Here is a 27,561-nt window from a genome sequence, read left to right on the forward strand (position 1 = left end):
AATCCCCTGACCTCAAGCAAATTGAGATGGTTTGGCCATAGTCGGATCGCAGAGTGTAAGAAAAGCAGCCAACAAGTGCTCAGTATATGTGGGAACTCCTTCAAGACTGTTTAAAAAGCATTCCAGGTTGAGCTGGTTGAGAGAATGCCACGAGTGTGCAAAGCTGTCATCAAGGCAAAGGGTGGCTATTTGAAGAATCTCAAATCTATTTTGATTTGTTTAATACTTTTTTGGTTACTACATGACTCCATATGTGTTATTTCATAGTTGTGATGTCTTCACTATTATTCTACAATGTAGACCGGTAGTGTATGCTTTTCATCGTAACAGCAAAGTAATTCCATTTTTGAATTACCTGTAATAATTCTGAAAGCCCAATAAAGCCAAAAAGCTTCAAAATCTTGTTAGATTGTCCTAAATCTTGTACCATTTTTCTAGAATGATTTCACTCCACAGTATTCAAATAGCATAACACCCCACATGTAAATAGGTGAGGCAAAGCAATCATTTAGCAAACAAGTAACTTATACGCTAACTGTACACCTATATACACCTATTCTGTTATTTCCTTTGGCGATTGACAGCCCCAAACACTAATCACCTAGAGAACAACACTGAAAAAGGACATACTCTATAACTGCGTCGGTCTAGACAGATTACCTTGGACTGGATGATCCTTTCCCAACACTAACCGTAACCACTAGAAGTAAAAATGTGTCGTCCAACAGAATATGTAATAGTAAATAGGCTTATAACTATTTTCCATTTTCAACATTTTTATTGACAAAACCAATCAAATCTATTAGCATTGTTATGAATAGATCATTTGATCATCTGTTTTATGAAAAACATTTACATAAATCGTTTTTTTATATATACTTTTTTTCTTCTTCTATGAATCTAAATAACATGGCCATTGATTGACAGGCATTGCTTTAGAAGGATTTTGAACTTTGGTGACCACTTCAATGGCACAATAGTAACTATATAAGATCCTCCTGGAGTAAAATTTTAATTGAAAAAGCAAATGAAAGCAGATACTAGTAAAGTAAAGCATTGCCCTTCAGACCTGATAATGCTGTAAAAGTCTACCAAAGTCTACGACAGGGGTGGCCAACCATCCTCCTGAAGAGCTACAGGTCTTGCAAGGTTTTGCTCTTGCCCTGCTCTAATACACCTGATTCTACTAATCAGCTGCTCATCCGAACCTTGGTTAGCTGAAACAGATGTGTTAGACCAGGGTTGGAGCAAAAAACCTGACTACCCAGTAGCTTTGCAGGTAAATGGTTGGTCATCACTGGTCTATCACTATGGACATAGACAGGAAGGAATTCTGGATCCAACACGAGTCTGGTAAGTACTTATCTCTAAGTATCAGGAGCATAGGCCTACATCTCTATCTCACAGATGAAGGGCCAGTACATCTGGCATGGGGCGTCGTACCAGCTGCTCACCGCCTTGCGCTCCAGCTTGCGCGTCTTCACGATGTAGCCACAGTCTTCGTCAATGTGGTTGTTGGGCTCACCCTCCTCCCAAAAGCTACACAGGGGAAAAAATGGTTTTATTTTAAAATAAAAAACACACAAATTCAACCAAACATCTCTTGGTATAATGTACATCATATACAAACAACCTATATACACTACCGTTCAAAAGTTTGGGGTCACTTAGAAATGTCCTTGTTTTTGAAAGAAAAGCAATTTTTTTGTCCATTAAAATAACATCAAATTGATCAGAAATACAGTGTAGACATTGCTAATGTTGTAAATGACTATTGTAGCTGGAAACAGCAGATTTTTTATGGAATATCTACATAGGCGTACAAAGGCCCATTATCAGCAACCATCCCTCCTGTGTTCCAATGGCATGTTGTGTTAGTTAATCCAAGTTTATCATTTTAAAAGGCTAACTGATCATTAGAAAACCCTTTTGCAATTATGTTAGCACAGCTGAAAACTTGTACTGATTAAAGAAGCAGTAAAACTAGTTGAGTATCTGGAACATCAACATTTCTTGGCAATTTCTCGCATGGAATAGCCTTCATTTCTCAGAACAAGAATAGACTGACGAGTTTCAGAAGAAAGTCCTTTGTTTCTTGCCATTTTGAGCCTATAATCGAACCCACAAATGCTGATGCTCCAGATACTCAACTAGTCTAAAGAAGGCCAGTTTTATTGCTCCTTTAATAAGTACAACAGTTTTCAGCTGTGCTAACATAATTGCAAAAGGGTTTTCTAATGATCAGTTAGCCTTTTAAAATTATGTTATTTTAATGGACAAAAAAATTGCTTTTCTTTCAAAAACAAGGACATTTCTAAGTGACCCCAAACTTTTAAACTGTAGTGTATATATATTTACATATACAGTTGAAGTCAGAAGTTTACATACACTTAGGTTGGAGTCATTAAAACTCGTTTTTCAACCACTCCACAAATTTCTAGTTAACATACTATAGTTTTGGCAAGTCGGTTAGGACATCTACTTTGTGCATGTCACAAGTAATTTTTCCAACAATTGTTTACAGACAGATTACTTCACTTATAATTCACTGTATCACAATTCCAGTGGGTCAGAAGTTTACATACACTAAATTGACGGTGCCTTCAAACAGCTTGGAAAATTCCAGAAAATGATGTCATGGCTTTAGAAGCTTCTGATTGACTCAAATGGTGTCAATTCGCCTATTGGAGGTGTACCTGTGGATGTATTTCAAGGCCTACATTCAAACTCAGTGCCTCTTTGCTGACATCATGGGAAAATCAAAAGAAATCAGCCAAGACCTCAGAAAATAAATTGTAGACCTCCACAAGTCTGGTTCATCCTTGGGAGCAATTTCCAAACGCCTGAAGGTACCACATTCATCTGTACAAACAATAGTACGCAAGTATAAACACCATGGGACCACGCAGCCGTCATACCGCTCAGGAAGGAGACATGTTCTGTCTCCCAGAGATGAACGTACTTTGGTGCGAAAAGTGCAAATCAATCCCAGAACAACAGCAAAGGACACTGTGAAGATGCTGGAGGAAACAGGTACAAAAGTATCTATATCCACAGTAAAAACGAGTCCTATGTTGACATAACCTGAAAGGCCACTCACTCAGCAAGGAAGAAGCCACTGCTCAAAAAACGCCATAAAAAAGCCAGACTATGGTTTGCTACTGCACATGGGGACAAAGATCGTACTTTTTTTCATCTGGGCTGATGAAACAAAAATAGAACTGTTTGGCCATAATAACCATTGTTATGTTTGGAGGAAAAAGGGGGAAGCTTGCAAGCCGAAGAACACCATCCCAACCGTGAAGCACGGGGGTGGCAGCATCATGTTGTGGGGGTGCTTTGCTGCAGGAGGGACTGGTGCACTTCACAAAATAGATGGCATCATGAGGGGGGACAATTACGTAGATATATTGAAGAAACATCTCAAGACATCAGTCAGGAAGTTAAAGCTTGGTCGCAAATGGGTCTTCCTAATGGACAATGACACCAAGCATACTTCCAAAGTTGTGGCAAAATGGCTTAAGGACAACAAGGTCAAGGTATTGGAGTGGCCATCACAAAGCCCTGACCTCAATCCTATATAAAATTTGTCGGCAGAACTGAAAAGCATGTGCGAGCAAGGAGGGCAACAAACCTGACTCAGTTACACCAGCTCTGTCAGGAGGAATGGGCCAACATTCACCCAACTCATTGTGGGAAGCTTGTGGAAGACTGCCCGAAACGTTTGACCCAAGTTAAACAATTTAAAGGTAATGCTACCAAATACTAATTGAGTGTATGTAAACTTCTGACCCACTGGGAATGTGATGAAAGAAATAAAAGCTGAAATAAATCATTCTCTCTACTATTATTCTGACATTTCACATTCTTAAAATAAAGTGGTGATCCTAACTGTCCTAAGACCGGACATTTTTACTAGGATTAAATGTCAGGAATTGTGAAAAACTGAGTTTAAATGTATTTGGCTAAGGTGTATGTAAACTTCCAACTTCAATTGTATATATATATATATATGTGTGTGCGTATAATATATGTTGTTTCACTAGAATAGCTGTTGGCCATTTGTGTGCGCTACTGAACTGGGTTATCTGCAGTGCCTCTACAGGTCTAACTTTGTCTCAATGAGACAAAGCGTTATAAAGAAAGGTTAGATAAAAACCCTTGCATCATGTACCTTGCACAATAATGTACCATATTCTTCACTCTGTCACTGCCATCTTAATTGCAGCAGTAGTAAGGAAAGACGAAGCAGTAAAAAAAAATATTTATTAATAAAATAGGAAGAATAAAGAAAGAAATACTGATGAATGGGAAGGAGGATAAGACAAGCAAAAAAATAGGAAGGAGGTCATCTGAAGCAACACAAAAAATAATATCCTTTGAAAACACATTAAGAATGAGGAAGAGAAATCATATGATGATGACCAGGCTGACACAAATTTGAAGGAGGGAAGAAGAACATGGAGAAAACAAGTGAGGTTATGGTCCAATGAGGAAGGGAAACTGGGCCAAAGGGGAAAGGTTCTCTTTCAAAGTATGCATACCAAAACATACCAGTAAATGTGTGTATACACAGACTGTCCTGTCCTGTATTACTGAAGATCAATACTGTTGCTGCCTGAGCACACAGTCCTAGAGGTCAGTGTCCATATGAACTAGATCTAGGGTGACAACAAGCTATAGTAAGTTAGTATACACGTGTAAATATTGGACTATAAATTATACTCTTGCTAAAATGGGTATTCTATTCTACTGCCATTTACTTTATGTTTCTATTCTTATCTTTTATTATTTTTTTATTGCTGCATTGTCGAGAAAGAACCTGCAAGTAAGACATTTCCTTGGAGGATGTACACCATGCCTATCCCATACATATGACTAATACAACTTGAAACTATTCACCCGCTATTCGCTTGGGGTGGAGATCAAAGCAATGAAGATGTGGCGGAGGTGTGTCTAGTTAATTCCCTTGTAATTCCACCCCCTTTACACTCAATTAAACAATGAATAACGTTAAACAACCTGTTGGGTCCATGTGGAGAAACTTTATTTTTTATGATAGAAATAACAATTCTCCATGTACTGTAACTTACAAACTGATAAGAGGCTGAGCTATTGATAAGAGCTAGGTAAATGAGTAAGTCGTTTGGATAAGGTGATTGTAAATATTAATTATAATTGTTTTTGATCTATTTAACTTTTTGATCGCTGGAGACAAATGTGAAACCAGTCAGCAAACTGAAGCATATCAACCATTTTTCTCTCATGCAGCCACAACTAAACAGTGTGCACCACTAGGCAAAATATCTGCTTTGATTAAAACAAAACACAGCTATGCTATAGTTTGTTAACACTATCTGCAAAACAAATGTGGTCACTGTACAGAATTCGAAACAACACTGTACATAACTAAGAAGAGTATAATTTGAGATCAAATGGTTTGGCGTGCAGATGCTGCACGGACGTTTCACCGGTGAAGCTTAAAGAATGATCATACACGATTGACAGTGAGAAATGTGAAGGGAGGGTGACCACAAAAAATGTATGTGTAAAGTAGAGGTAAAGAAAGACAAATGAGCAAAACGTGATACAGATCTTTCAAGGGGATTCAGGGGGGCGGGGCGGGGGACGAACGGGGCGGTTATATGTATCCGGAGCCGCAGCCTTCTCTTTTTCCCTCTACCTGAGCTATAGGTAGTTATTTGGACCCATAGAAATAGAACGACTAGAATGGTCATTGCCATTCAAGTCAATGCTCTGTGATGGGTGGACCGGTGGCCATATTGAGTGTACCCATAGGAGTAAAGCAGGAAGTAATTTTATTTCTGGGGTCGGAACAGTAGTTTGTAATAGCCTATTTATCCTGCATGTAGATCCATTGGGTTACACATTTTTTGTTATTTTTCTGTTTTATATTATTTCTTTATGGGGCAAACAAAGCACAGTCCTACATTTCACAAGTTTATTTTAAGTACAGTCATGTAGTAGAGAATATAGAGGTCAATTAGTTATCCATCTTGGTATAGTTATCCATCTTGGTAATCTTCATACTGTATTATGTACTAAACAGATTATATATCATCTATTATTATTTCAAATCCATTATCATAGTCCACTTAATAAGTTAAGTGGACGGAAAAACAAATGGGAATATCACACACACCTGATGAAAAACACAGTCAAATGTACCATAAAGTATTTGTATCTCAGATACAGATGGAAAACATAATGTAGAAACATAAATCTAATAATAACATATACCATTTAGCAGATTCCTTTATCCAAAGCGACATTCATGTGTGCATACATTTTAAGGTGGTCCCGGAATTCAAACCTACTAGCGTTGCAAGTGCCATTCTCTACCAAATGAGGACCACAGAATGAACGAAAAACAGAAAAAAGTATAAATAAAGTTAAATGACTAATTTGTAAAAGATTATAGCCAACTACATTATGGGCCAGTTTCACAGACCCAGTTTAAGGCTTACAGTTGAAGGCTTAATTCTGGTTCATAAAACAAGAACTTTGTTGGTAAACTATTGAATCTTAAATAATTTAAGCCATGTCTATGAAGCCAAATGATTATTATTAGCATTGATTATATCTATATCTCAATATAATCCTGGGGTAGACTACTTAACTCAACACAGCATTACACATTTAAATATACCAATGCATAAGTCTCTATGTAACACACCTGATTGATTGTTTCATCCACACAACTTTTACGACCTTACAGCCTGTTGAGCCTTGAGCCAAATATCAGCAGCCCTCTGTCTGAAAACAGACTGACCAATACCCAGGTTTACAGTGGTGCCAAACGTGTAGAGAGAGAGGACTGTGTAGAAGATATTTCTATTATTGTCAAAAGTTGTAAAGAAAAAGTCCTTGAAGACATAAAAGATGAGCCACAGAAAGCAAATGACGTAGAGAATTCCCTGCAGGGTCCCAGTAATGGTGGCCCTCATCTGACTGCGCAGACGGGGAGAGGAGAAGGGGCTGCCGCTCTCTTTCATGCTCTTCATGTGTCTGTGCAGGTAGCGCACAGTGGCACAGCTCGACCCAACTACCACACAGAGTCCAAAACAGATGTATAGAATTTTCAAAACAAGACGTGTCCTCTCAGTGTAAAACAGGGCATTTGGAGAGGCAGACGCAGTGCTGTTCATTGATGTGTAAGTGCTGTTAGCATTTCCAGAGACATTGTTGAGTAAATCAACTATTGCTGGAATATGAAGAGAAATGTCAAACAAAAACAAGACCCTGTTGATAAACAGGACCCAGTAAATGATGATTTTGATGTTCCTCTTCACCCAGATGAAGAGAGCTTGCTGAGCAGGGACGATCTGGGTGTAGTAAAAGAAATTCAGCCAAACGGAGGTTGTCATACTAGTGGGGAAAGTGTACTCCACTAGCATATTAGCAGCAAGCCTGAGCTTCAGATGTTCCGTGAAGAGGAAATATTTCATTGCAATAAGAGAAACCAAGAAAACAATGGTGCAGCAAACTAAAGAGTCCAGTAGTGTCTTCATAGGCTGTTTGAGTCCCTCTCTGCCTCGCTGAGGACAGAGCAGGCAGAAGGCAAAAAATAAGTTTGCAAATACGCTGATTGCAATGAAAGTCACATTGACTCTGACAAACGCCAGGTTGTCCATCTCGACGTACTGATCCTGCAGTTCTGACAAGACAACGTTTATGCTTGCAGTGATATCTTGTCTTTAGATCTCTAGAAGCTCAAATGCCGCATTTGCATTGAACATGTGGAAACTAGGCCTAATGAGCTGCAAGTTACATTAGCCCAAAATGAGATAATGCAAATATAGAACATTGACAACATTGGGGAGGAGGGGTTGGGCTGCAAGTATTTGACAAACCCACTGAAATTGAACATTTCATCTTGAATGAAAGTTGTGCTGGGGTGGGGGGGGGGGGCTATTCTTGACCCAGAAGTTACATAGGTGCATCCCAGCTATCTTTCTAAGGCTGTGAACCTTAGGCAGCATGTTGATTGTCTCATAACAGTATACAGACTCTCTAGTAATCTTTTGGATGGCTCAGAGCATGCAGAAGGCAAAACATGAATTTGTCAGAATGCTATAGCACTAAAAAGTCACATTTACAGCATATAAAAAGGCAGAGTCATCCATTGCGATCCTGTCCATCAATGCAAATGGACAGGTGCTCAACGGCACACGTGTAATGATGGACAAACAAATGGGTAGGGCCTACAGAATAGCACACACCTGGGTATGAAAAACACAGTCAAATGAACCATAAGCAAACAATCATAAGTAAACAACAAAAATGTGAAAAACTACATTAATATACTAATTTGTACAAGATAAAGCAGGTTCTCATATTACATTAGGGCCACAGACCCAAATTAAACAGGTGTAGCTGAATCCTGGTTTACAGACTTATCTCCGTGCTGTTGGGCTGTTTGTTGCTACTTGGCTATATGCCAAACTTTTCATTTTTAACTTTTAATACATCTACCAATGTCTTAGTTTTTGTCTTCGCTCAACCTTTTCATTCAACTTTTACCCCGGACGCTTTATCTGGACATGGTTCTACAGGACCTCCACCAGCCGAAAAACCTAAATAGTAACATTAACATGAACACTACGCGCACAGACCCCCCCCCCCCCCTTCAGCAACTCACTGCCTTCCTGAAGACAAAAAATGTATACGAAATGCTTCAGTCTGGTTTTAGACCCCATTATTGCACTGAGACTGCACTCGTGAAGGTGGTAAATTACCTTTTAATGGCGTCAGACCAAGGCTCTGCATCTGTCCTCGTGCTCCTAGACCTGCTTTTGACACCATCGATCACCACATTATTTTGGAGATATTAGAAACCGTAATTGGTCTACACGGACAAGTTCTTGCCTGGTTTAGATCTTATCTCTCGGAAAGATATCAGTTAGTCTCTGTGGATGGTTTGTCCTCTGACAAATCAATTGTAAGTTTTGGCATTCCTCAAAGTTCCGTTTTAGGACCACTATTGTTTTCACTATATATTCTACTTCTTGGTGATGTCATTCGGAAACACAATGTCAACTTCACGACACACAGCTGTACACACAGCTTTACATTTCGATGAAACATGGTGAAGCTCGAAAATTGCCTACCCTGGAAGTGGAAGTGGATGGCAGCAATTTTTTACTTTTAATCCGTGCTATTGTCACTTCTAGATTAGACAACTGCAATGCTCTACTCTCCGTCTACCCGGATAAAGCACTAAATAAACTTCAGTTAGTGCTAAACATGGTTGCTAGAATCTTGAATAGAACCCCCCAAAATTATCATATTACTCCAGTGCTAACCTCTCTACACTGGCTTCCTGTTAAGGCTGGGGGTGATTTCAAGGTTTTACTACTAACCTACAAAACATTACATGGGCTACCTATCTCTCCGTTTTGGTCCTGCCGTACATACCTTCACGTACAGATACGGTCACAAGATGCAGGCCTCCATATTGTCCCTAGAATTTCTCAGCAAACAGCTAGAGGCAGGGCTTTCTCTTATAGAGCTCAATATTTATGGAATGGTCTGCCTATCCATGTGAGAGACACAGACTCGGTCTCGACCTTTTAGTCTTTACTGTAGACTCATCTCTTCAGTAGGTCCTATGATTGAGTGTAGTCTGACGTAGGGGTGCGAAGGTGAACGGCAAGGCACTGGAGCGACGAACCGCCCTTACTGTCTCTGCCTGGCCAGCTCCCCTCTCTCCACTGGGATTCTCTGCCTCTGACACTATTACGGGGGCTGAGTCACTCGCTTACTAGTGCTCTCCCATGCTGTACCTAGGAGGGGTGCCTCACTTGAGTGGGTTGAGTCACAGACGTGATCTTCCTGTCTGGTTTTGCGTCCCCTTCAGGCTTGTGCGGTGGAAGAGATCTCTGTGGGCTACACTCAGCCTTGTCTCAGAGTAGTAAGTTGGTGGTCTGTTGATATCCCTCTAGTGGTGTGGGGGCTGTGATTTGGCAAAGTGGGTTGGGTTATATCCTGCCTGGTTGGTCCTGTCCGGGGGTATCATCTCAGCCTCCAGTATCTATGCTGCAATAGTCTATGTGCTGGGGGGCTAGGGTCAGTTTGTTATATCTGGTGTAAGTTTCCTGTCTTATCCGGTGTCCTGTGTGAATTTAAGTATGCTCCCTCTAATTCTCTCTCTCTCTCTCCCTCTCCACTCGGAGGACCTGAGCCCTAGGATCATGCCTCAGGACTACCTGGCCTGATGACTCCTGTCTGTCTCCAGTTCACCTGGTCGTGCTGCTGCTCCAGTTTCAACTGTTCTGCCTGCGGCTATGAAACCCTGACCTTTTCACTGGACGTGTTACCTTGTCCCGGACCTGCTGTTTTCAACTCTCTCTCTCTCTCTCTACCGCACCTGCTGTTTCGATCTCTGAATGCTTGGCTATGAAAAGTCAACTGACATTTACTCCTGAGGTACTGACCTGTTGCAACCACTGCTGGTTATCTATGAATGTTTGATCATCTTGAAGAACATTCTGGCCTTAATAGCCATGTACTCTTATAATCTCCACCCGGCACAGCCAGAAGAGGACTGGCCACCCCTCAGAGCCTGGTTCCTCTCTAGGTTTATTCCTAGGTTCCTGCCTTTCTATGGAGTTTTTCCTAGCCATCGTGATTCTACATCTGCATTGCTTGCTGTTTGAGGTTTTAGGCTGGGTTTCTGTATAGCACTTTGTGACATTTGCTGATGTAAAAAGGGCTTTATAAATACATTTGATTGATTGATTAATGAACCTCACCTAATCGTGGTTTACATGCTTAGTCAGACCTATGGTCTGTGATTCAATATTTTTTTTAATGAACCACCATAGTCCAGGGATAATATAGGCCATGTGTATGAAGCCAATCATTTAGTGTTGATTGAATCCAATATAATCCTGGGGTAGATTTAGGGCTCTACTCAACCAGATCTGCTTTAGCAGACATCGGCATAGCGGTTGTTTTGGCGGTGTCGGAGGTGGAACTGCTTTAGCTGTCCTGGCATTATACCTAAAGCAGGCATTGCTATTGGCTGCAGGGAGTCACATGAACAGAAATCCCATGCAGCCTTGTTTACAAGTTGGAACACTAGAACGTGAGATGTAATCTACACCTCCATTATGATGATAGAAACCCTTCTTATTTAATTTCAGGATTTTTGAATTTGAGCGTCATTATTTCTATACAGCTTGCACTTTCTCGCTCTGAACTTCTAATGTGAGTAGGGTGGGTGTGACAATGATAGCAAGAGCAGCGATATGATGGCTCCAACGCAGTTCTACCTCTGACACTCCGCCAAAACATCCCGCTATGCGGGTGTCTGCTATCTCCAGTTTACGCCTGATCTAATTGAATCGAGGCCTTAATCTGCATCCACAAAACCCGCCGACATTTTTGTTGTAGCCCAGCAAAGCCAAAAACTTACCCCCCGACCAATTTGGTTCCATCGACCCAAAGCCAGTCTGCCTCAGCCGTCTCGTCACTGATTCCAAACCAGTAGGCATTCCAGTGGCCCCGAGGTAACTGGTTCCACACAAACGTCTATAACAGGAGACATGATTACATTGGGATGTGACAATGTCTATAGCAGGAGACATGATTACATTGGGATGTGACAATGTCTATTGCAGGAGACATGATTACATTGGGATGTGACAATGTCTATAGCAGGAGACATGATTACATTGGGAGGTGACAATGTCTATAGCAGGAGACATGATTACATTGGGAGGTGACAATGTCTATTGCAGGAGACATGATTACATTGGGATGTGACAATGTCTATAGCAGGAGACATGATTACATTGGGATGTGACAATGTCTGTAGCAGGAGACAAGATTACATTGGGATGTGAATGAAGACACCTATAACAGCAGACAAGATTACATTGGGATGTGAATGATGACGTCTATAACAGCAGACAAGATTACATTGGGATGTGAATGATGACGTCTATAACAGCAGACAAGATTACATTGGGATGTGAATGATGACGTCTATAACAGCAGACAAGATTACATTGGGATGTGAATGATGACGTCTATAACAGGAGACAAGATTACATTGGAATGTGAATGATGACGTCTATAACAGCAGACAAGATTACATTGGGATGTGAATGATGACGTCTATAACAGCAGACAAGATTACATTGGGATGTGAATGATGACGTCTATAACAGGAGACAAGATTACATTGGGATGTGAATGATGACGTCTATAACAGCAGACAAGATTGCATTGAGATGTGAATGATGACGTCTATAACAGCAGACAAGATTACATTGGAATGTGAATGATGACGTCTATAACAGGAGACAAGATTACATTGGGATGTGAATGATGACGTCTATAACAGCAGACAAGATTGCATTGAGATGTGAATGATGACGTCTATAACAGCAGACAAGATTACATTGGAATGTGAATGATGACGTCTATAACAGCAGACAAGATTACATTGGAATGTGAATGATGACGTCTATAACAGCAGACAAGATTAAAGAACATTCCCTCAATTATTCCATTCTAGCAGGAGAAATTGGTTTAGACTATTATCATGAACCCCAATACACTCTTGTTGACATTGGACTTTACCTTCCCTATTGATTGGTTATTTCCAGCCTTGCCAGATATTTGAGAAAATCAACAAAAATCCACCACATCCCTCTTCCTCTACTCTCTTTCCCTCACTCTGTTTCCCACCCTCCTTCTTTCTCCCTTTTCCTACCTCTCTTTCCATCTTTAACTCCACCCCCTTCTCCCCTTCTCTCTCTTCCCCTCTTCCCTCATCCCTGCCTCTCTCTCCCCTCTCTCTCACCTGTTCCTCAGCAGTGTGTATGATGGCCAGGTGTCCTCCTTTCTCCTTGCACCAGGTCTGGCTGTCCGGCCAGCTCATACTCCTGGTGGAGATGTAGTAGCAGCTTCTGTTGAACACCAGCCAGTCCGGAGGACAGGTTAGTGGGGTTGAAGGGGGCAATGGGGTTGACTTAGGTGCCAGTGGAGATGGGAGTAATGGGGGTGATGTTTGCTCTGGTTCTGTCATACACAGCAGAAGGTAGGATTTAGATCGACAGCAAATGTTTGATTTACTTCGGCATCACGTCACACAGGGGCGCAACTTTGGTTTTAGAAGTGGAGGGGACATATATGGGATCAATATCATACCAAATGTGTTCGCAAATGTAAATCACCAATCCACAAATGTAAATGACTTTCCACAAATGTAAATCACATTCCACAAATGTAAATCACCAATCCACAAATGTAAATCACTTTCCACTAATACAATTCACTGTCCACAAACAAACACCTTTTGATTTGTATTTGTAAATCGAGGGCCTTAAGTAAAATCACTGCCATAAAGATTTTCACATAGGAGAGATATGCGCAAACATGACAGATCTGGAAAACCTGCAACTCCATATTTGGAAGCGCTTAGGTCACCTGACTTTTGGCAGGGATTTAACGACAAGAAAAAGACAAGAAGTTCTCACTCATAGACAAGAAGTTCTCACACGTAGAAAAAAGTTCTCACGGTAGAAAGCGATTTGTAGTCGTAGAAAAAAGGTTTGTACCCATATAGAATGCGATTTCCATAAATTGCTGGCAGCCTCTCGTTCGGCCATGTTGATGCCTGCCTTTCAAGGCTGCAGAAATGTATAGTATGGTAACCATAATATGTTACCCATATGTGTAACCATAGTATGTCCAACGTAAATAATCGAAACGCTTGCCCTAGATTACTTTATATTTGCACCACTATTGTGGTGTATTTACATGTTTAGAAAGTGATTTACATTTGTGGATAGTAATTTACATTTGTGGATTGGTGATTAACATTTTTGGAAAGTGATTTATATTTGTGGATTGGTGATTTACATTTGTGAAGACATTTGGCATGATATTGATCCCATAGACATAACTTATTTTCTTTTTTTTATCCAGTCGGATAAACACTCCAAACAGCCTACCCAACTGCTCGGAGGCGTCCGCATGGTCCTAAAGCACACCTTTTCCTCGTTTTGAATCACATTCCAATGATAAAACTGGGGGGACAAAAATGCTATTTCAGAATGAGGGGGCATGTCCCCCCCCGTCCCCAATGAAAGTTGCACCCCTAATGTCATGACACACACACACACACACACACACACACACACACACACACACACACACACACACACACACACACACACACACACACACACACACAGCTGACCTGATTTGGCCAACCTAGCCAGAAGTTCATCTCTCTCCTTCACAAGGTCTTCTTTCTCCATCTGCAATTTGCTCAGGGCTTCAGTCAGGGTGGTCACATTGGTGGTCTGCCTCTGCATCTGGATTTGACCACCAGACTCATTCTGAGGCAGAGGAGCCAGATGCTCATTGCGCAAGCTCTGATTAAGGTTCTTATCTGAGAGGAAGACAAGAAGCAGGGGACTTCAGTCCAAAGCATCCAGGAAAAACAACAAGTCTTTAAAGAATGGAAGGCAAAGACAAAGTATAAGATGAGTGTAGGGCAGATGTGGCGAGGTTCCTTTGATAAGGCTAGTTGAACTTGGCAGCCATAAGTCATAGGAAGGTATCCCCATAGAACAAAACAAGCAAATGTCTATTCATTAACGAGCTGAGTATGAAATCGTCAACTGCGGCCCTAAGATTTGTTCAGGATAAGATTTGTTCAGGAGCAACGATCACTGACTCAACACCGCTTTTTGACCTCACACTTTGTCAGTGTGCAAGTAGAGTTTCATATCAGTTGTTTTATGCAGGTTGCATTTACAGGGGTGACACATGTACTGGAGACATACAATCTGATTTTAAAACTAACCTTAACCACAATGCTAACCTTATGACTAACCCTTGGGACCGTTGAGATTTGGGAAATAAATGATACAACACAAATAAGTATCTGGTAGCACTTAAACTTTGTTGGCTGGGGAAGACATGTTTGTTTCACAATGTAATTCCCCGACAGCCCCACACACTGCATTCAGATTCCATGAGTCCACCCCACCCCTTCATTGGGACACTACGGTACATCAGGAAGTGGTTGTGTGGTGGTTGTGTGTTTGATTACTCACAGTGGGCGCTCACAGCGATGACTGACAGCAGCAAGACAGCGCAGAGTGTGGCCAGGCAGCCCGTGGCTAACCTGTAGGGCCCTTGGCCACTCTGTCTGGAGCCTGCTCTCAGTGAGGGAACAGACACTGTTATGGAGGACACAGAGAAGTACATGACACCAGTGTATTGAGCTATGTTTCAGTTGAAAATGTTGGTGCTAATTGCCCTGTATGCAGTTTTGGGGGGCTTTTGTGCACCGGAAACACTTGATGGCACAGTCAGATACTATACTACAGCCTACTGTCTGCAGGTTGAGGATGGACAACATGCTTACACTGAAATCTTCTCAGAATTTCAACTAATCCTACAGACAAAGAAACATATATGTGTTTAAAAAAAAAAAAAAAGTAGACTTCATCAATCAATATACAAAGTATGGAAAATAAGTATGAAATCAAAAACTATTAAGTATAATTGAAAGAGAGGTGCTATGACATGCCATGGCAAGCCTAAATACATGGAGTATACAAAACTGACCAGGTGAATCCAGGTGAAAGCTATGATTCCTTATTGATGTCACTTGTTAAATCCACTTCAATCAGTGTAGATGAAATGGAGGAGACAAGTTAAAGAAGGATTTTTAAGCCTTGAGACAATTGAGACATGGATTGTGTATGTGTACCATTGGTGAATGGGCAAGACAAAAAATTTAAGTGCCTTTGAATGGGGTATGGTAGTAGGTGCCAGGTGCACTAAAACGACGTTGGAGGCAGCTTATGGTAGAGAAATAAACATTAAATTATCTGGCAACAGCTCTGGTGGACATTCCTACAGTCAGCGTGCCAATTACACGCTCCCTCAAAACTTGAGACACTTGTGGCATTGTGTTGTGTGACAAAACATTTTAAAGTGGCCTTTTATTGTCCCCAGCACAAGGTGCACCTGTGTAGAGGCTGCTGCCCTAGACTTGGAATCATTGGCCACTTTAATAATGGAACACTAGTCACTTTAATAATGTTTAAATAATGTTTACATACTGCTTTACTTATCTCAAATGTATATATGTATTCTATTCTAGTGTATTTTAGTCAATACCACTCTGACATCGCTCAATCTAATATTTATATATTTCTTATTTCCATTCTTTTACTTTTAGATTTGTTTGTATTTTTGTGAATTGTTACATACTACTGCATTGTTGGAGTTAGGAACACAAGCATTTCACTACACCCACAATAACATCTGCTAAATATGTGTATGTGACCAACAAAATTTGATTCGGTATTTTATTAGGATCCCCATTAGCTGTTGCAAAAGCAGCAGCTACTCTTCCTGGGGTCCGCACAAAACATGAAACATAATATAGAATGACATAATACAGAACAACATGTATCGTCTTGTCTGTGGTGTGGCGGAAAGAAGCGCAGGAAGCAGCGAACACTGTGTGGTAATTTTAATGGAACCACCCGTACAAAATAAAAGGTCTCCCAACAACAGGGAAAAATACAATGGACAAGCACAGTCAACAAACGCAGTTGACATACAGAAAAACAATCCCGCACAATAGGGTGCGGGCCAGCTGAACTAAATAGCCCTCTTAATTACCTAACTCAGGGCAGGTGAGAAAACATAAAAAAAGGGAAAAACAAAAAGGGAATCGGTGGTAGCTAATAGGCCGGTGACGACGACCGCCGAGCGCCACCCGAGCAGGAGGGGGCGCCACCGTCGGTAGGAATCGTGACAGTACCCCCCTCCTGACGCGCGGCCCCTGCAGCGCGCCGACACCGGCCTCGAGGCCGACCCGGAGGACGAGGCGCAGGGCGATCCGGATGGAGGCGGTGGAACTCCTTCAACATGGATGGGTCCAAGACGTCCTCCGCCGGCACCCAGCACCTCTCCTCCGGACCGTACCCCTCCCAGTCCACAAGGTACTGCAGGCCCCCCGCCCGGCGTCTCGAGTCCAGAATGGCCCTTACGCTGTACGCCGGGGACCCCCCGATGTCCAGGGGGGGTGGAGGGGCCTCCGGCACCTCATCTTCTTGTAGGGGACCAGCCACCACCGGCCTGAGGAGAGACACATGAAACGAGGGGTTAATACGGTAATAGGAAGGGAGTTGCAACCGATAACACACCTCGTTTATCCTCCTCAGGACTTTGAAGGGCCCCACACACTGCGGCCCCAGCTTCCGGCAGGGCACGCGGAGAGACAGGTTCCGGGTCGAGAGCCAGACCCTGTCTCCCGGTGCGAACACCGGCGCCTCACTGCGGTGGCGGTCAGCACTCCTTTTCTGCCTAGCACTGGCCTCCTTCAGTGAGTCCTGTACTGCTTTCCAGGTCTCCTTGGAGTGCTGAACCCAGTCCTCCACCGCAGGAGCCTCGGTCTGGCTCTGGTGCCAGGACCGGCTGGTACCCTAGCACACACTGGAAGGGTGACATGTTAGTAGAGGAGTGGCGAAGTGAGTTCTGGGCTAACTCTGCCCAAGGAATATACCTCGCCCACTCCCCTGGCCGGTCCCGGCAATACGACCTCAGGAACCTGCCCACCTCCTGGTTCACCCTCTCCGCCTGCCCATTGCTCTCGGGGTGATAACCGGAGGTTAAACTGACCGAGACCCCCAGCCGCTCCATAAACGCCTTCCAGACCCTGGATGTGAACTGGGAACCCCGATCAGAGACAATATCCTCCGGCACCCCGTAGTGCCGGAAGACGTGGGTAAATAGGGCCTCCGCAGTCTGCAGGGCCGTAGGGAGACCGGGCAAGGGGAGGAGACGGCAGGACTTAGAAAACCGATCCACAACCACCAGAATCGCAGTGTTCCCCTGAGAGGGGGGAAGATCTGTCAGGAAGTCGATAGACAGGTGCGACCATGGCCGTTGCGGAACGGGGAGGGGCTGTAACTTCCCTCTCGGTAAATGCCTAGGAGCCTTACTCTGGGCACAGACCGAACAGGAAGAGACATATGACCTCACGTCCTTAGCCAAGGTGGGCCACCAATACTTCCCCCTTAGACTCCGCCCTGTCCTCTCTACACCAGGATGACCCGCCGCAGGTAGCGTGTGCGCCCACCGAATCAACCGATCGCGAACATCGAGCGGCACATACATGCGCCCCACGGGCACCTGCGCAGGCGCAGGATCCAACACCAGTGCCCGCTCGATGTCCGCGTCCACCTCCCACACCACTGGTGCTACCAGCCTAGACGCTGGAATGATGGGAGTTGGATCGATGGGGCGGTCATCCGTGTCATACAGACGGGACAGCGCGTCGGCTTTAGTATTAAGGGAACCCGGTCTATATGAGATGGTAAACCTAAACCGGGCGAAGAACATGGCCCACCTTGCCTGACGTGGATTCAGTCTCCTCGCTGCCCGGATGTACTCCAGGTTTCGGTGGTCGGTCCAGATGAGAAAGGGGTGCTTAGCCCCCTCAAGCCAGTGTCGCCACACCCTCAAGGCTTTGACTACCGCTAGCAACTCCCTGTCCCCGACATCGTAGTTACGCTCCGCCGAACTGAGCTTCCCTGAGAAGAAAGCGCAGGGGCGGAGTTTCGGTGGCGCACCCAAGCGCTGTGATAGCACGGCACCCACCCCAGCCTCGGATGCGTCCACCTCTACTACGAACGCTAAAGACGGGTCCGGGTGCGCCAACACGGGCGCGTCGGTGAACAGGGTCTTCAACTTCTTGAAGGCTCCGTCCGCCTCCGTCGACCATCTCAAACGCGCCGGCCCCCCCTTCAGCAGTGAGGTAATGGGAGCCGCTACCTGGCCAAACCCCCGGATAAACCTCCGGTAGTAGTTGGCAAAGCCCAAGAACCGCTGCACTTCCTTCACCGTGGTTGGAGTCGGCCAATTACGCATGGCCTTAACGCGGTCACACTCCATCACCACCCCCGTGGTGGAAATGCGATAACCCAGAAAGGAGACGGCTCGTTTGAAAAACTCACACTTCTCAGCCTTAACGTATAGGTCATGCTCCAGCAGTCTACCAAGCACCCTGCGCACCAGGGACACATGCGCGGAGCGGGTGGCGGAATATATCAGAATGTCATCGATATAGACAATCACGCCCTGCCCGTGCAGGTCCCTGAGAATCTCGTCAACAAAGGATTGAAAGACGGCTGGAGCATTTTTCAACCCATACGGCATGACGAGGTACTCATAATGGCCTGATGTGGTACTAAAGGCGGTTTTCCACTCATCTCCCTTCTTGATACGCACCAGGTTATACGCGCTCCTGAGATCCAATTTTGTGAAGAACTGTGCTCCGTGAAATGATTCCACCGCCGTAGCGATAAGAGGTAGTGGGTAACTAAACCCCACCGTGATCGCGTTTAGACCTCTATAATCAATGCACGGACGCAGACCTCCCTCCTTTTTCTTCACAAAAAAGAAACTCGAGGAAGCGGGTGAGATGGAGGGCCGAATGTACCCCTGTCCCAAGGATTCCGTGACGTATGTCTCCATAGCCGCCGTCTCCTCTTGTGACAAGGGGTACACGTGACTCCTGGGAAGCGCAGCGTTAACCTGGAGATCTATCGCACAATCCCCTTGTCGATGAGGTGGTAATTTAGTCGCTCTCTTTTTACAAAAAGCGATCGCCAAATCGGCGTATTCAGGGGGAATGCGCACGGTGGACACCTGGTCTGGACTCTCCACCGACGTGGCACCTATGGAAACTCCTAGACATTTCCCTGAACACTCCTCCGACCACCCCTGGAGAACCCCCTGTTTCCATGAAATGAGGGGATTGTGACCAGCCAGCCAGGGGACCCCCAGCACCACTGGAAACGCAGGTGAATCAATAAGGAAAAAGTTAATGCTTTCCCTATGATTCCCCAGCGTTACCATGTCCAGCGGCACTGTAGACTCCCTGACTAGCCCTGACCCTAATGGTCGGCTATCTAAGGAGTGCACGGGGAAGGGGGAATCTATCGGCACCCGTGGAATGCCCAGCTTAATGGCAAGTCCACGGTCCATAAAGTTCCCAGCTGCGCCTGAATCGACTAGCGCCCTATGCTGGGAAGAGGGAAAAAAATTAGAAAATGAAACAGGCAAAAACACATGACCAACAGGGGGTTCTGGGCGAGTCTGGTGCTGACTCACCTGAGGTGACCGAGAAGTGTTCTGCCTGCCTTCTCGACTCCCAGACTGGCTCCTCCAGCACCGGTCGGCCGTGTGTCCTCTCCGACCACAGCTGGTGCAGGAGGAGCCACCTCCTCCGGTGCCCCTTGGCACGGCCCCCCCTACCTCCATAGGGGTAGGGGCGGGGGTGCACGGGGGTGGAACGGGCAGGACCCTCTCCGAACGCCCGCGGGCAGCCAGCAAATTGTCCAACCGTATGGACATGTCAATGAGTTCGTCCAGGGATAGATTGGTGTCCCTACAGGCCAGCTCCCTGCGGACGTCCGCCCGGAGACTACACCGGTAGTGGTCTATGAGGGCCCTGTCATTCCACCCCGCTCCAGCAGCCAAGGTCCTAAACTCCAGCGCGAAGTCTTGAGCGCTCCTCGTCTCCTGCCTGAGGTGGAACAGCCGTTCACCCGCCGCTTTACCTTCGGGGGGGTGGTCGAAAACAGCCCGAAAGCGGCGGGTGAATTCTGGGTAGTGGTCCCTCGCCGAGTCTGGAGCGTTCCAGACCGCATTAGCCCACTCCAGAGCTCGGCCCGTCAGGCAGGAAACGAGGGCACTTACGCTCTCCTCTCCTGTAGGAGCAGGTCTGACGGTGGCCAGGTACAACTCTAGCTGGAGAAGAAACCCCTTGCACCCAGCCGCCGTCCCATCGTACTCCCTCGGGAGTGCCAGGCGAAGCGCGCCAGAGCCAGACGTCGTAGGAGGAAGAGATGGTTGTATCGGGGGGGTGTAGGTGGAGAGAGGATACCACTCCTCTCCCATCGTTCCATCCTCTCCATCATCTGGTCCATGGCGGATCCGATGCGATGCAGGACCGATGTATTGTGCTGGACACGTTCCTCCATTGAGGGTAGTGGAGTGCCCGCTGCTCCCGCTGATTCCATGCTCCTTCTGGTGGTGCGGGATTCTGTATCGTCTTGTCTGTGGTGTGGCGGAAAGAAGCGCAGGAAGCAGCGAACACTGTGTGGTAATTTTAACGGAACCACCCGTACAAAATAAAAGGTCTCCCAACAACAGGGAAAAATACAATGGACAAGCACAGTCAACAAACGCAGTTGACATACAGAAAAACAATCCCGCACAATAGGGTGCGGGCCAGCTGAACTAAATAGCCCTCTTAATTACCTAACTCAGGGCAGGTGAGAAAACATAAAAAAAAGGGAAAAACAAAAAGGGAATCGGTGGTAGCTAATAGGCCGGTGACGACGACCGCCGAGCGCCACCCGAGCAGGAGGGGGCGCCACCGTCGGTAGGAATCGTGACACAACATTAGACAAGAACAGAACTACGTACATTTTTATAAAGGCACACGTAGCCTACATATCAATGCATACACACAAAATATCTAGGTCAAATAGGGGAGAGGCGTTGTGCCGCAAGGTGTTGCTTTATCTGTTTTTTGAAACCAGGTTTGCTGTTTATTTGAGCGATATGAGATGGAAGGAAGTTCCATGCAATAAGGGCTCTATATAATACTGTACGTTTTCTTGAAATTGTTCTTGATTTTGGGACTATGAAAAGACTCCTGGTGGCATGTCTGGTGGAATAAGCGTGTGTGTCAGAGCTGTGTGTAAGTTGACTATGCAAACAATTTGGGATTTTCAACACATTGTTTCTTATAAAAAGAAGAAGTGATGCAGTCAGTCTCTCCTCATCTCTTAGCCAAGAGAGACTAGCATGCATAGTATTTATATCAGCCCTCTGATTACAATTAAGAGCAAAACGTGCCGCTCTGTTCTGGGCCAGCTGCAGCTTAACTAGGTCTTTCCTTGCAGCACTGGACCACACGACTGGACAATAATCAAGATTCGACAAAACTAGAGCCTGCAGAACTTGCTTTTTGGAGTGTGGTGTCAAAAAAGCTGAGCATTTCTTTATTACGGCTAGACTACTCCCTATCTTTGCAACCATTGAATGTTGTGACAATGACAATTTACAATCTAAGGAAACACCAAGTAATTTAGTCTCCTCAACTTGTTCAACAGCCACACCATTCATTACCAGATTCAGCTGAGGTCTAGCACTTAAGGAATGACTTGTACCAAATACAATGCTCTTAGTTTTAGAGATGTTCAGGACCAGTTTATTACTGGCCACCTATTCCAAAACAGACTGCAACTCTTTGTTAAGGGTTTCAGTGACTTCATTAGCTGTGGTTGCTGATGCGTATATGGTTGAATCATCAGCATACATGGACACACATGCTTTGTTTAAAGCCAGTGGCAGGTCATTGGTAAAAATAGAAAAGAGTAGAGGGCCTAGAAAGCTGCCCTGCGGTACACCACACTTTACATTTTTGACATTAGACGCTTCCATTAAAGAAAACCCTTTGAGTTCTATTAGATAGATACCTCTGAATTCACGATCTGGCAGAGGTTGAGAAGCCATAGCACCTAAGTTTTTTCAACAACAGGTTATGGTCAATAATATCAAAGGCTGCTCTGAAATCTAACAGTACAGCTCCCACAATCTTCTTATTATCAATTTCTTTCAACCAATCATCAGTCATTTGTGTCAGTGCAGTACATGTTGATGTCACACCCTGATCAGTTTCACCTGTCCTCGTTATTGTCGCTTGTTTTCCCAGTGTATTTGTCCCTGTGTTTCCTGTCTCTCTGTGCCAGTTCGTCTTGTATGTTTCCAAGTCAACCAGCGGTTTTCCCATTCGCCTGCTTTTTACATTCTCCTTTTTCTACTCCTCCCAGTTTTGACCCTTGCCTGTTTCTGGACCTTGTACCCGCCTGCCTGACCATTCTGCCTGCCTTGACAACGAGCCTGTCTGCAACTCTGTACCTCCTGGACTCTGATCTGGTTTTGACCTTTTGCCTGTCCACGACCACTCTTGCCTACCCCTTTGGATTAATAAACATTGTAAGACTCCAACCATCTGCCTCCTGTGTCTGCATCTGGGTCTCACCTTGTGGTATGATAGTTGAGTGCCCTTCTCTATAAGCATGCTGAAAATCACCTGTTGTTAATTTGTTTACAGAGAAATAGCATTGTATTTGGTTAAACATATTTTTTTCCAACAGCTTGCTAAGAGCTGGCAGCAAGCTTATAGGTCTGCTGTTAGAACCAGTAAAGGCGCTTTACCACTCTTGGGTAGCGGAATTACTTTGGCTTACCTCCAGGCCTGAGGACAAAGACTTTCCTCTAGGCTCAGATTAAAAATATGACAGATAGGAGTGGCTATAGAGTCAGCTACCATCCTCAGTAGCTTTCCATCTAAGTTGTCAATGCCAGGTGGTTTGTCATTATTGATCATTAACAATTATTTTCCACCACTCCCACACTAACTTTACAAAACTCAAACTTGCACTGCTTTTCTTTCATTATTTGTTTTTTTATGCATGAATATAATTGCTCACTGTTTGTCGTGGGCATTTCCTGCATAAGTTTGCCCTCTTTGCCAATGAAATACTCATTAAAATAATTGGCAACATCAAATGGTTTTGTGATGAATAAGCCATCTGATTCGATGAAAGATGGAGTTGAATTTGTCTTTCTGCCCATAATTTAATTTAAAGTAATCAAGTTTTTTTCCATCATTCTTTATATCATTGATCTTGGCTTCATAATAACGTTTCTTCTTTTTGTTGAGTTTAGTCACATTTCTCAATTTTTAAGCCAGCCAGATGTACAGCCAGACTTATTAGCCGCTCATTTTGCCCCATCTCTTTCAACCATACAGTTTTTCAATTCCTCATCAATCCATGGAGCCTTAACAGTTCCAACAGTCAGTTTCTTAACAGGTGCATGTTTATCAACAATTGGAAGAAGCAATTTCATAAATGCATCAAGTGCAGCGTCTGGATGCTCCTCATTAATCACATCAGACATCAGACCAACAAATATTTTTAACATCAAGAGTCACAGCAAAATCTTTTGTATGATCTCTCATACACTATTTTAGGCCCAGCTTTTCGAAATGTGGCTTTCCTGGTTATAGCCACTATATTGTGATCACTGCATCCAATGGGTACGGATACAGCTTTAGAATAAAGTTCTACAGCATTATTAAAAATGTGATTGATACATGTGGATGATCTTGTTCCTGTAGTGTTTGTAAACACCCTGGTAGGCTGTTTAATAACCTGAACCAGATTACAGGCACGGGTTACAGTAAGAAGCTTCCTTATGAGTGGACAGCTTGATGAAAACCAGTCAATATTCAGGTCCCCAAGAAAGTAGACCTCTCTGTTTACATCACATACACTATCAAGCATTTCACAAACGCAGCGTTCCATTGGAAATGAATGTACTTCTGGTGTACCAAAATGCCATCACACTGTTGGTGTGATCGAGGCGTGAATGTACTTCTACTGTACCAAAATGCAATGACTGTCGGAGCGATCAAGACGTTATTTGTGCTTATTTGTTTGAACTCTGTTTACATGCAATTGTTAAGGCCAACAGTTTACACAGATGACTTCAGCGTTGTGAAAAACCTTCCTTAGCAAAATATAGCTAACTTCCTTTTCTTGTACTTGCCTCTCATCCGACTGGTGTTAGCTAGCTACTAGTGCTGTTGCTGCGCAACCCAATTGCTTTGATCTGGTTTTAGAACTCTGAGATTCAGCTGAAAAGATGTTAGCATTGTCAGAATTGCTACAAAAAGGAAGCAGCACATCGTTGGTTCTTAATGGACAGAAATTATCACGTGAGAGGATAAATTATACATGTTATCATAACTGTTGCCGCTACAAACTTATTCAGTCTGAAAGGTGGTAAGTCTAATTGTCACTTTATGGACACTGTCGTCATGTTCTTATCCAACGTCTATGTTGAGCTAGGTCAGGGCAACAATTATATTTTTCTTCTAACACGGAACCCATTGTGCGCCATCGTGCATACATTTATTTTATCCCCCCACACCAAACGCGATCACAACACTCAGGTTAAAATATCAATACAAACCCTCTGAACCAATTACATTAATTTGGGGACAGGTCGAAAAGCATTAAACATGTATAAGACGCTCTGGATAAGAGCGTCTGCTAAATGACTAAAATGTAAAAAATTTAATGTATGGCAATTTAGCTAGCTAGCTTGCACATGCTAGCTAATTTGTCCTATTTAGCTAGCTTGCTGTTGCTAGCTAATTTGTCATGGGATATAAACATTGAGTTGTTATTTTACCTGAAATGCACAAGGTCCTCTACTCTGACAATTAATCCACACATAAAACGGTCAACCGAATCGTTTCTAGTCATCTCTCCTCCTTCCAGGCTTTTTCATCTTTGAATTTATATGGTGATTGGCATCTAAACTTTCATAGTATTACCACGACGACCGGCAAAACAGTTCGTCTTTCAATCACCCACGTGGGTATAATCAATGAGGAGATGGCACGTGAGTACCTGCTTTTATAAACCAATGAGGAGATGGGAGAGGAAGGACTTGCAGCGCGATCTGCGTCAGAAATAGGAATGACTTCTATTTTAGCCCTTGGCAACGCAGACGCTCGTTGGCACGCACGAGTAGTGTGGGTGCAATAATTGAATAACATGGATTTCAAAATTTATTTTGCAACGCTCGCGCACGCGACGTGTGGGGTCTGGTCAGCATGTAACGCTAACACTATGTTGTTCTCGGTAATGGCCGGACGGCTGGGACGAAAGGCGGGGAAATGTGTTGTGTGTTGCAAATGTGTGTTGCAAATCAACTTCGAATGAAGTTGATTTGCAAATTTTAATCGACATTGATGTTATGTTGGCTTAGATATGATGGTAGGGCGATTTTCATGTAACATTGAGCTTCAACCAATGCATAGAGTATTGTGGGTGCGACTGCATTTTTTTATGTGGTTTGCACAAAAATAAAAAAGGGTTAAAATAAAATGAGAATTTTATAATCCTTGAAATATAACCCTAATGATTGGAATACACAATTGTTATTGTGGGTGTTTGAGAAGGAAACAGGCTACTGGCTACTAATCATTAGGTATTGTATACACCCTATCAATTGAATTCTGTACTTGTAGAATTGTTGAAGAACTGTTGATTTGATGTTTGTTTGAGCCAACTGTTAAAAGAAGAACAGAAGTTATGTAAAGAAGAAAACTCGTGACTATTCTGCTCTTCTGTGTTGCTAGTTGCCTACATCTTGCCCCCCTCCGATGATACACAAAATGCCTGTTGTTGAATCACATTTCCCATAATATTTGTAATGCAGGATTATGGTTGTTGATATTCTAGGACAGGAAATTAAACATGTCCACGCAAATGTGCAATGATTACACAAAGAACATTTATCTTGTTGTTAAACGTCATGAGCATGTTTGAACGATTCGTTGCTTACCGCACCCCGGGGTAGTAGGAGGATTCCGGGAAAACTACATGGGCTGAATGGGAAGGGGGTGTAGCTTCTTTAGATTTTGGAGAAAATTCACCATTTTAGATAGGATTCCTGTAAATAATATTTCCTGTGGTGCACTGTATGTACTCAGTATTTTCACATCTGTTCCTCGGGGAACCCAGCTGTTGCACATTTTGTCATATTGCAGCAATGGTTTGGAGATTAGTTGACAAGTTCAATCAGGAATGCTAGTGCTGGAATGCAACTGATGGGGGTGCCAGATGAACAGATTGACACATTTTCAAATTGAAAATATTTTCACGTCGCAATATTAAGGCCACAGCACGCAAATATATTTTTTCACATTAGATGCTAGATTTAATTGAACTAACATCTCCTGATAAAGAACTATTGCTTTTCAGAACTTCTGATAGTTCTATAATATTATACGATTATATACTTATTTTACTTTTAGCTATGGTGTCAGATACGTGGGAGGAAGCATATTGAGTTGATTGGACAAGAAGGTAATGATGAAAGACAGACATGGAAACCCTGAGAGAACTTTATTGTGAACGCAATACACATCGTGCCTGGGTGAACACTGCATAACCAAAGTAACTACCGAAACTTTACCATGTAAAAACCTTCATATCAGACTCTCTTTGCTGGAAATGATGCATATTGTTTTTGTCATATTGTAGTCACATTAATTCAATTGTGTTCTTGTCCGACATGCCATACATTTAAAAACCATGAAGGCTATTTCCAATTCCTGCTGCTTTCGTTACTGTATCATTTTAGATCATTTGTATAATTTCCCTAAATAATTTTTCTGGTACAATAAACACTTTTTTATGTTCTTACCCGCGTGCACTTCATGACCGCGCAGTTCTGAATCGTCCAAATATTGACTATCTTTGTCGATAAGTTTAGAATACATCCCATCGCATGCTGTTGATCCCATATCAACCATCTCGCCTCTCGCACCGTGATCCTCGTCAATAAGAAAATGATTCAGCAGCTAGAGCTAGACTATTGTGATTCTACCCC

At 43.6% G+C, this 27,561-nt stretch overlaps 1 protein-coding gene across 1 annotated transcript; it reads right to left on the bottom strand.

Annotated features, from left to right (window-relative positions):
• Nucleotides 1-761: 761 nt before the first annotated feature.
• On the bottom strand, nt 762-27,561 carry LOC100136448 (C type lectin receptor C). The gene is given in 6 exon segments (NM_001123581.1): nt 762-1,539; nt 11,441-11,556; nt 12,836-13,053; nt 14,237-14,431; nt 15,102-15,227; nt 27,376-27,561. Coding segments are annotated over 6 exon segments (915 nt in total). The 5' UTR covers nt 27,485-27,561; the 3' UTR covers nt 762-1,388.

Source organism: Salmo salar, chromosome 27 (genome assembly GCF_965601325.2).
Source record: "Salmo salar chromosome 27, fSalSal1, whole genome shotgun sequence".
Classification (NCBI taxonomy): Eukaryota; Metazoa; Chordata; class Actinopteri; order Salmoniformes; family Salmonidae; genus Salmo; species Salmo salar.